The 11817-nt window shown below is 37.5% G+C and overlaps 1 protein-coding gene across 1 annotated transcript; it reads right to left on the bottom strand.

Annotated features, from left to right (window-relative positions):
- Positions 1 to 604: 604 nt before the first annotated feature.
- Positions 605 to 2633, bottom strand: LOC7458253 (GDSL esterase/lipase At1g54790). Its single transcript, XM_002301530.4, has 5 exons — positions 2351 to 2633; positions 2071 to 2271; positions 1825 to 1991; positions 1448 to 1718; positions 605 to 1357 (listed from the first exon to the last, which is right to left on the bottom strand). Exons 1-5 carry the CDS (start codon positions 2577 to 2579, stop codon positions 1065 to 1067), a joined length of 1161 nt encoding a protein of 386 aa, XP_002301566.2. The 5' UTR covers positions 2580 to 2633; the 3' UTR covers positions 605 to 1064.
- Between the last annotated feature and the right edge of the window lie 9184 nt (positions 2634 to 11817).

Below are 11817 nucleotides of genomic sequence, written 5' to 3'. Positions count from 1 at the left end.
ATTGATTGAACTTATAGAGCCATTTATAAACATCATCCCCATCAAAACTAGGAAAGTCATGCTTAGATTTAAAAACCTTATAGTAGGGACAATTATCTCCACATTTACAACAGACATTGAGTGAAAAACCAAGATTTTAAGTACCTTGAGTTCCCATGCTTATACTTGATTCTCCAACAGGTAAGTGTAGTTTCTGTAAGAGAGAGCTTTGTTGGAATGTGAACCCACTAATGAGATTCTTCAACTCATCAATTTTCATTTCATGATTGGACCTGGTGTTTTCTAGTTTCTAACCATAACCTTCTAGTAACTTTTTAAGGAATTGCTTTTTATTTACTGATTCTAGAGAATTCTCTAACTTCTTATGATCTTGAGACCTTATATCATAGGTCAATTTTTTTTAGTCCAAAGATCTGCTCTGGTATCAATTGGAGCGAGTTGGATACTAAGAGTGCCAACTTGGATTAAATCCAGGAGGAACTATAGGAAAGTTAGATGGAGCTATTGCAGAAGAAACTTGGGTAGAAGAAAAAGGTATTCCAGGATAGAAAAAATGAAAAATAACATGAGAGAAAAAAGAGAGAAAAGATGAGATGCTGGAATCTGATCATGAATCACAAGGCACGTTCATTTCATCATTTTTGTTTTCATAACCTCCTGACAAGGAGCTTGTTACAATATATATAGCAGACTTTCTTCTAGATTTTCCAGCCTTAGCAATAGAACAAAAACATTCATGACTTAACAATGAAAAGAGATAAAAACGGTGTGTATTGGCTTAACATTGCCGAAACAAACGCTGTCGTTCCAAGCCAGCGAGTTTGTTTCCTTTAAACAAAACGCTGCGCATCATTAACTAACCAAAACGCTGCACCTTACCACTCCAAACGATGCGTTTTGTAACGGTCTTCATGGCAACGGTCATTTGTTTAGCTAACTTCTCTTCTTCTCTTCAGAATTGATGCTGTGACAGGAGGAGTCGTCTTGGGTATGAAGATCATTCAGAGATTACAGTTACTAACGTCTTCTTCAAAAAACTAGTGGAGTTTTTTTGCAATTATCCTTTAATATAATAGTTTGGAGTCGACGAACATGGATGTTGTAAGAGCAGGAGTATTTATTGAGAGAGGCAATTGGTTGGAGTAATTTCCTGCCAATATTTGCTCCGAAACATATCGATTTGCAGCTTCTGTATAATGATTTCCATCCCAATTAACATATTCAGCTGTGTCGTTGCAAGGGCTCCCGGTCACTTTGCTGCCATTAAGAACCTTGGTTTGACCGCAAGCAATTCTGTTGTCAAAATTCAATGGCGGCCCGCCATATCCACAGCAAGCTGCTAGCGAATGTTTGAATCCTGGAAGCATGGTTCATCAGATTTTGCAAGTGCATGAAAAGGTAATGTTGTGGGGAGATTGAGTGAAACCAACTACAACTTATTACTTACCATATTGTGAAAAATCTGCAATGAGTTTCATTTTTATTGAGAAAATGTCCACATAAGTGACATTAGCGTCTGGGAATTGCCCCTGAAACTTTGTGCAAAGATCAAGCAGTTGTGAGTTGAAAACATTAGCTGCACGGTTATGTGAATCAACACATACAGGCTGGTCAAGCTTTGATGGGTTTTTCCCAAATGTTGCAATGATTCTAGGTAAGCAGCCAAGAGGTCCTGTATTATGAACCCAGAAATTCCGAGCGCCGGCGGTATATAGTCTCTGTAGAACACCAAAAATTAAAGAAGAGAAAGGTTAGTGCCACAACTAAGCTATTCTCCCAAGTACTATTTTGAAAAAAAAAACAAAGAGAATGAAGGATTACAACCTTAATTCCAGCTTCAAACTCTGATAAAATGGTTGGAAAAGAGGCTATCACTTGGTCCTCTGATTTCGAATAAAACGCGCCGTCGATATCATTCTGACCCGTGTCGAACATGTAAAGGCCTTGCATGAAATAATCTTCTAGAGGGAGGTACTTCTGAAATTCCTTGTCTAGAACAATTAATATATCTCCATTAGCGAAAAGCATTCTCTGCACATGCTAAAATCAGTCGAAAGTTATAGAAAATACCCTCGGCCAGCAATTGAAGAACTCTGTCCTTGAACCGGACAAACTGAGCCACCTGAACTCCAAATGAAAAGGGACATGTCGAAGCAGCATTTGCAGGAAGTATAGTAGATCCTCCTGTTGCAAAGTTACACCCCTTCTGAAAGTTAGGAGCTCCCACAGAATCCAAATATGGATTCAGAAACTGTCGGTCCATGGCATCCACTGCAAAAATAAGCGCATGCGATTGTAGGAGATTAAAGGTGTAAAAAGCAAGAAGTTGATGATGAGATAAATGCATTACTTAAAAAGTCGATGATCAAGCGGCCATCACAGAACCGCCCATGTGGCTGCTGGAAGTAGGTTTGTCCATTGGGAGGCCCAACGGGAAAGGCAAGACCTGCAACTAGACCACCGGTGTCTGAATTTGAATCACCGAAATTGAAAACGGCAGGATAGCTGAATTTCAAAGGGATAATAACAGTAGGCAGGAATGAGAAAATGAAGGCCATGGCAGAAAATTTAAGAGCCATGGCAATTTGCAAGGGATCAGAAGCTATAATTGCCAATCAGAAAAATTCTCCGATCTTTATATTATATTATACTCAAATTGCTCCGACTTAGACTTTGCTGAAAAGCGAAGACAACAAATTTGTCGTGAAAGATAGATATAATGACCCATGTCTTGCCTCATTCTCTTTTCTTTTCTTTTTTCCCCTCTTGAAGTAAATGTTTGGGAGTATGGTAATTTATACTTTTAGATATTTATTAAAAATGTATTTCATCTAAAAAATTAAATTAAATTGATGTTTTTATTATTTTTTTTATGATTTTAAAATGCTTAAATCAATTTAAAAATAATTAAAAAAACTATTTATATATTTTTTTAAAAAAAAAAAACTATATACCACACTAGATAGATGCACAAATGTGCGTAAGTAAAGCCTCTCTAAAACAAGTCAACGTGGTGGTCATGCCATATTTTTTATTAAAAAAAAAAAGCACGGGTTATTAATCAGTTAGTCTTGTGAAGTTATTGGTCAACAAATAAAATGTCTTAAAGAATGGGGGCTAAAGAGCTGGAGCGCCTTATATAGTCAATTCCATAGTTCGTGGAGGAAGGAGTATATTACCAAAACTAAAGCTTGTTGGTAGAATATTATAGCTATTTTTACTGTTTATCTTCTCATAATTCACTGTTTATATTGCAATAGTGCATTTCTTGAAATTTTTATTTTATTACTTAAACCTTTTCTTTTCACAATTAAATTCTTTTGATTCAAAATCAGCACCCAATTATATGTTTTGTTTTTTGAAAAAAGGGTTGAATTGAAAGAAAGAGTACTAAAGTGAAAAACAAGAGTAGCATAGGTGATGGATTTTAAATTTGTCTCAAAAGTTTAATTTCATCCCTTATTTTTATTTATTTATTAGGTGATCGGTCCCTATAATTTTAAAAAAATACAATTTAATACCAAACTTCATTTTCTTTTCTTTTTTTTTTGTCTTTTTTAGGTGGAGAAGAAAAATGGAGTCATTGGATCTGGTTTAGAAAGAGAAAGTTGTCGTTGTGGATGATTTCGGCTACAAAAATGATAGATTTTTATGACAAAATGATCCATATAATGGAAGGGGGGGTTAAGATTAGATGTTTTGTACCTTGAAAACACATAAAAAAACATATTTGAGGCTGATAAGATTTTTAATTTCAGATTGATTTCGGGTTCTAGGAGTTTTTTTTTTTGTGTTTTTGGAGGCCATGGATTGGTTTAAAAAGGTTGTTATGGTGTTTTCTAGGTATTTTGGATAAAAAATAGATTCAAAATGAATTTTTGAAGAGGAAAAAAAACTGTATTCTAGGATTTTCAGACGACATGATGTCTGTTTTTGTTTCAGGGTAATGGGGCGGATGTCACGTCCTCCAATCCATTAACAAAAAAAAAATAAAGGTTTGGGCGATTGGACCTAGCCTTATAGGCCGGTGCCTAGACCTTTTCTTTTTTGGATCAGGAGTCATGCCACTTGGAACAATGAGACCACTTGCGAGTTTCCTCGCATTTTATCATCGGGCAGGTCGCCTGGAACAATGAGACCACTCGCGAAATCCTTCGCGTTGCTTCTTCCTATCGGGTTGGTCGCTTGGAACAATTAGACCACTCACGAAACTCTTTTCGCGTTTTATTCTTCATCGGGCAAGTCACCTGGAAAAATGAGACCACTCGCGAAATCCTTCACGTTGCTTCTTCCTATCGGGCTGGTCGCCTGAAACAATTAGACCACTCACAAAACCCTTTTCGCGTTTCATTCTTCATCGGGCAGGTCGCCTGGAACAATTAGACCATTTAAAAAAAACCAAAAAAAAAATCAATAAAAAAAACAGAGAAAAAAGGAAAACAGGGAGGGTTTTCACAATTATTCTTCTTTACAAAACTTACTATACAAAGTCAAAAGAAAATAAATTTTCTAATGCATTTATACCGTAAGCATTGTAAAGAGGGGGCAACTGTTGTAACCCAATTTTGGCCCATTGGTTTTTAATTTAATTTTTACAGGGGTTTAAAATGAAAAATTAAAAGATCAGAGATTTATTTCGATGAAAAGCGTGATTTGTCAACTTCAAAATGAATTTTTGAAGAGGAAAAAAAACTGTATTCTAGGATTTTCAGACGACATGATGTCTGTTTTTGTTTCATGCCAATGGGGCGGATGTCACGTCCTCCAATCCATTAACAAAAAAAAAAAAAAGGTTTGGGCGATTGGACCTAGCCTTATAGGTCGGTGCCTAGACCTTTTCTTTTTTGGATCAGGAGTCATGCCACTTGGAACAATGAGACCACTTGCGAGTTTCCTCGCATTTTATCATCGGGCAGGTCGCCTGGAACAATGAGACCACTCGCGAAATCCTTCGCGTTGCTTCTTCCTATCGGGCTGGTCGCTTGGAACAATTAGACCACTCACGAAACCCTTTTCGCGTTTTATTCTTCATCGGGCAGGTCACCTGGAAAAATGAGACCACTCGCGAAATCCTTCACGTTGCTTCTTCCTATCGGGCTGGTCGCCTGGAACAATTAGACCACTCACAAAACCCTTTTCGCGTTTCATTCTTCATCGGGCAGGTTGCTTAGAACAATTAGACCATTTAAAAAAACCAAAAAAAAATCAATAAAAAAACAGAGAAAAAAGGAAAACAGGGAGGGTTTTCACAATTATTCTTCTTTACAAAACTTACTATACAAAGTCAAAAGAAAATAAATTTTCTAATGCATTTATACCGTAAGCATTGTAAAGAGGGGGCAACTATTGTAACCCAATTTTGGCCCATTGGTTTTTAATTTAATTTTTACAGGGTTTAAAATGAAAAATTAAAAGATCAGAGATTTATTTCGATGAAAAGCATGATTTGTCAACTTCCGTGAAAATTAAGGACTACAATGAGCTTTTGTCATTCTATCTTTATCTTCAAGATAATCCTTATCTTCGAGATAATCCTTGTCTTCAAGATAATGATAGTTATCCGCTTTCAAATTTGATTCTTAATCAAATTCAAACTTCAAAGAAGAGAATGAGTTTGATTGAAACTTGGTTTCTCACACGCAAAGGGACTCTGGCACTATAAATACAAATCTCAGGGTATGAAAAAGGGGAGGACAATTAGAGAAAGAAACCCTAGAAAGGAGAGAAACCCTAAAAGAAGAGACTCCAAGAGGAAGCCATTACCAGAAACCCTAAAAGAGAAACATAAAAAAGGAAGGGGGCGGCGAACCCTATACTAGCCGCGGCCCCCCTCAACCCCTCTTTTTAAGCCCAGTCTCCCTCGACTTCGCCTCCAGCAGCCGCACGTCTAGGTAAGTTTCCTTCCTTCCTTGCTAAAATAATTAACTGGTTACTGTTGCATGCATGCGTGAACCTTTCACGCATGGCTGGGCTAGATCCAGCCCCAAAAAGAAAAAAAAGAGTGGGCCGAGTCTGGGCTTTAGGCCTAGCCGACTCAAATTGTGTTTGCTAAGGGTGTGCTTGGCAAAACACACCTTTATGCCTTGGCCATAATTTTTATGCGCATTCTAATTTGATATTTGACCAAACGAACCCCTTTTCGATAACAGAAAATTCCAAAAATATTTGGGGCCTTCGTTGATTTATTTGTGGGCCCCTCGCACTTTGTTTTATTTTTTTTCTTTGTGTTTGTATTTTTTGTAGATGTGCTCAATCTGTGGACTATTACTGTTAAATGCAAATATGTCATGCAATGTTTTTTTTACTTCCATCTAAAAAGGGCAAATAATAAGAAAGGATAAACAAGAAAAAAATGACATCAAAAATTTCTTCTTTAAATTCATTTTTTGCGAAAATATTCATTGACGCCAGAGTTAGGAGTATCGTATTTTTTGGATTTGTGCGATATTTACCAACGCCAGAGTTGGAAATATTCGTAGGAATTGTTCACTGACGCCAGAGTCAGGAACATAAAAGGAAGAATAAAAAAAGGGAAAAGGGAGAACAAATTCTTAGCAATTTTAGACAAAACCAGCAATGTAGCCTGACTTAGGTAGGACGCTTAAGGGGTGATAACATCTTCCTTTTTGCGTAACCAGTCTCGTACCATAGAATCCATGTTAACCAGTTAGGGTTCCTAGTGACCATAATACTAGGTGGCGACTCCTTGAACATGACCTTTTCCCCTAAAAGAATAAGATGCCAGATATTTGTTCTTTTTTCCAATTGAGTGATAATTTTTAATTGGTCGTCGCGATGTCCGGGTGTGACAGAATGGCGACTCCGCTGGGGACTTTAGGACTAAGCTTTGCTATTTGTCTTTTTTTATTGCTAAACTATATTTGTCGTACTATTTTTTTTTCCTTGTTGTAGCTATGTTGAGTTTATCAAGTTTTATTTATTTATTTATTTATTTTTGCTTTTTTTACTGTTTTAACATGCATTGTTATTCGTGTTTATCATGCATATATATTGGATATGGATCTAAGGCCTTCACACATCACTCATCTCATTTTTAAAACACACATGATATCAACTTTAAGATAAGTGGAGGAGTAACGGCACCCCAATGGCTTTAGCCTGGGTAAGGCTCGCGAAACTATCCAACTCTCGCATGATTGTTTGCTCGATAGTGATCGATATGCCGAACTAATATTACTCAGGGCCTCTATCTTCACGCTACTTGAAAACCTCATATCAACCTTTCGAGGAAGATCACTAAGCATGCGAAAGACCTTTGAGACTAGATAGCAAAATTACCTTAATGCATTTAATGACCAGAACCTACCTTTTAGGTTGATCCCTGCGTAATTTCACTGAGATAAGCTTAAATATGTAAGCATCCTTATTACAAGGCTTTCGGGTGACATAATGACCGTTATTCCTAAGATAACAATTGTTGAGTATGGACTCGAGTCTGAATCCTTGCAAATAACCGAGGGAGACTGCCATAGACTGGATGTTGGTGAGATACCGCTACTCAAAGACATTAGATGCATAATGAAAGATACCAAGAATGTGGTTGAAAGCTCAGATGACAAAATGCTAAACAGATCTCCTCTCGACATTGCAATGAATATCGGATTCGAATCTGACTACACATTTAAAAAATAGCGATCGTTATGTCACCCCCCCAAAAGGCGAATCCATACCCAATATGTTGTATTCATTTTCATGCATGTTTGAACATACAATTATGAATTTTCATAATACCGCACACCAAGTGAAATATAGGTCCCCCAAACCTATAACACTCGACTGCAAAAAAAAAAAAGACAAATGGAAAATGAAGAAAAAAAAGCCCATTTGGAAGCCCAACACCGAAAAGAGAGGGAAAGTCTTAGAGAAGAAGCGCAAGGCTTACTAGCCTACTCGAACAGGCCTTGAGATCTAAACCTGAAGAAGCAAAATTTACAGCTCAACCTGAACCTATGCTGGCAAATCCACAAAATTTGAGGGCAAATGAGGTGTCTCAACAGGCTATGTATTCTCAATTTGCTCAACTAGTATATCCCATAAGAATGTCATCTACCATTGACCTTACAAAGAAGGAATCTTAAAAGAACAAGATGGTAAAAGAAGATGGCTTGGACAAATAGGTTGCCCTGGAACAAAGGCTGATGGCATTCGAGGGATCTACCCTACTTGACTATATAAAAGTTGCTGAGATGTGTTTGGTACCTAACATAGTCATTTCTAAGAAGTTTAGGGTGCCGGAGTTTGTCAAATATACAGGAACTTAATACCCTGTAACTCATCTAAAGGGATACTGCAACAAAATGGTTGAGGTGGTCCATGACGAGAAACTGTTGATTCACTTCTTTCAAGACAGTTTTAGTGACGTTGCCCATACTTGGTATATGCGGTTGGACAATACCAAGATATAAAAAAAAATGGAAAGACTTAGTTGATGCCTTCATTAGGCAGTATAAGTTCAATATGGATGTGGGTCATGATAGGTCAAACTTGCAAACTATGGAAAAGAACAACAAGGAGTCCATAAGAGAATACACTCAAAGGTGGCGTGAGACTGCCGCACAAGTTAATCCTCCTTTATTGGAAAAAGAGATGATCAATTTGTTTGTCAACACTTTCAAGGCCCCGTACTTTGAATACCTGATTGGAAGCTCTGCATAATATTTTTCTGACTTGGTTGCTATAGCTGAGAGGATTGAACAAGCTATCCATTTAGGAAGGGTTGCTGACTCGACTGAGAAGAAAATGTTTCACTAGGGAAAATAAAGAAACCGAGGTTCACAATGTGAAAGGTGGTTACAAAAACGAGAGAAAGAGCTACCAAAACAAAGACATCTAGAGATCATTTGTCCTGAAGACGAAGCTACAATGTCATTACGCCAAGACTGGTCTATGTGTGACCCTAACTGACTATTAGAAAGGTGCCCTTGTCGAGGAATTCATAGAAGAGGGACGATTGGAAGATTCTAGAAATTCCAATCAATGATTGTTAAGTGTTTAGCCCTTTTTATGTGTCACCTTGCTAGTATAAGGTCTTTGTTACTTTTTAGGATTTCAATGAAATAATGAGTTTGTCCTTTAATTGTGTCTCTTCTTTTGATTTACAACCAAAACATCCTAAAAAGGGGTTCTCTATAAGAACTCACAAATACACTTTTGAAGCCTCACGTGATCTCAATAGACTCAATTCATCTCTTTTACCAAAATCAGTTTCCCTATTAGGGTTTTGAAAAATTAAACTTGCATTTTGATTTAAAAAATAATTTGGTGTTTATTTAAACAATATCTATAACATTCTACTTGTAGAATGACACATGAATCAAACAACTCCTTCATTGAGGTGACTAAACTCTAAACTAAAATGCACGAATAGAAAATGAACTGTCATCCTCACACCATGACTTTTGAGACATGTTGTTTTAAATGTATGAATAATGATATGTAGTAAACTCATTGCTCATAGACTCACGAAATGCATCTCTTTGCAAAGACCAAACCATCACATTGGACGAGCCCAAAGTTTATTGATCTTAACTGCTTACGTTTGAAATGAGGAAAGGTTATCTTTGTTATTCCTTTCACATTCTAAAAAGTATATCCCTTGCAGTCCCTTTTTGAGCCTGGATAACTTTTCTTTCATGAAAAAACCCAACTAGGATCACACCCCACACTAGGGGCAAGTGAAAATTTCAAGGAAAAAAAATGAAAAAAACCGTGAGAAAGCTGAAAAAGCAAAAGAGCCCAAGAAACTCAATGACTAGGGGGCATGCCCAAATCACAAGAAAGCGTGATAACCAAGATAAAGTGAGTATGCCTTAGCACATCAATGAAAAAGCAAATCAAAGAAGAGCGGCGAAAGAAAAGATGAACGACACAAAGAGTGGAACTGCTGATAGTGATCCTCAGTCTTTGAAACCCTGAAACACTCTTTGAGCCTTATGATCTTTTCTTTCATAACCAAAAACCTCAGCCTACATTACGTGCCTGTAGAAGTCCTTTCTAATCGAGCAAGCAAGCAACGTGGGTTAATAAGCAATGCTCTCAAAATGCAAAGAGTACTTCTTTATTATAGTCATGACATTGAGAACAAGTTATTCATTATTATTCATACTGATAAAATAATTGTTCAAAAAGAGACAAGTTTTTCTCAAACAAAACCTCGAGCTCTTTCTCGAGCCCTTCACTTTGGAAACCCATAAGAAACAGAAGGTCACCTCATGATGTACTTTCACCAAATACTATATCGCCAAATACAAGAGCAAATAATCTTTTTTTCCAAGAAAAAACCAAGAAGTTGCAAGATTTCAAAAGCAAATGTTTTTAAACTTACATCAAAACAATTTTTTTTTTCAAAATGGAAGATTATGATTTCAAGATTCATTCTGGACAAATATTCCTTCACCAAACTGAAAATGGGAGAAATGAGAAAATTGTCGCTTAAAAACCATTATATGGCAGAGTTATTGACAAAGCACACCTAAGGGCAATGACCAGTACAAGGGGGCAACATTATGTTTAGAAGGAAAAATCGATTCCTTCTAGAAAAAAGATGAACATTTCCTACAACAAGACAAGGGGGCATCTTGGTTTATAAAAGGTAGCTTGATCCTTTCAAACAAGTGACAACGAATGTTTTTAAAAGTGAGACGGGGATTAATGAATGATCCTCTCAAATTATTTGATGAGATGAAAAATCTCTAGCAAGCAAGTGGGTCACGATGGGCACCATAACGACTAAGCTGTGTAAATGAATCTTGGAAGAGATTTACATGGGCCAACTCGAGTAGGCTAGAAGCTAAACGACGAAGATGACCCAAACCAGAGATAGCAAGTCGTCATCAATCAAGCAAAAAGATTAAGAAGAAATGGGGGCCTATATTTCAAATCAGGTAAAGATGCATGCATATCATCTAAACTTTAAGACATTGGACAACGAGTTTTGCAAACTTCGCAAGAGAAATCTCTGATGAGATCCATCAAATGGAAGGCCACTTTGAAAGGGCCAAGTTTGAAATTGCTTTTGGAAATTTTTCACCTCTGAGAAATTTTAATTAGGTCGCAAAAAAAAAATCTCTCCTTTTCCACCACCTTTTCTCAACCATCTAAGGTAGTACGTTTCCTAACCCTACCTCTTTTCAAGCGAGCCCTCATTTCTTTTCGAGCACGCCTTTGAGCCCTCGCTTCCTTTCGAACGCGCCTTTAAGCCCTCACTTCCTTTCGAGCGCACCTTTGAGCCCTCAACCATCCTTTTGAGTGCGCCTTCAAGCCCTCACCTCCTTCGAGTGCACTTTCGAGCCCTCGACCATCCTTTTTTAGTGTACCTTCGAGCCCTCATTTTCCTTTCTTTTTTACTTGGGTAGGTCACCCATTACAATGAGACCATTTCTTTGTATTTTTTCCACCTGGGTAGGTCACCCATTACAATGAGACCACTTCAAAAAAAAAACATCTCTCTATATTTTCACCATCTGAATCCTTCGCGTTGCTTCTTCCTATCGGGCTGGTCGCCTGGAACAATTAGACCACTCGCGAAACCTTTTTCGCTTTTTATTCTTCATTGGGCAGGTCACCTGGAAAAATGAGACCATTCGCGAAATCCTTCGCGTTGCTTCTTTCTATCGGGCTGGTCACCTGGAACAATTAGACCACTCACGAAACCCTTTTCGCGTTTTATTCTTCATCGGGCAGGTCACCTGGAAAAATGAGACCACTCGTGAAATCCTTCGCGTTGCTTCTTCCTATCGGGCAGGTCGCCTGGAACAATTAGACCACTCGCAAAACCCTTTTCGCGTTTCATTCTTC

This window comes from Populus trichocarpa, chromosome 2, assembly GCF_000002775.5.
Source record: "Populus trichocarpa isolate Nisqually-1 chromosome 2, P.trichocarpa_v4.1, whole genome shotgun sequence".
Classification (NCBI taxonomy): domain Eukaryota; kingdom Viridiplantae; phylum Streptophyta; class Magnoliopsida; order Malpighiales; family Salicaceae; genus Populus; species Populus trichocarpa.
This window is presented reverse-complemented; position numbering and strand designations above follow the sequence as displayed.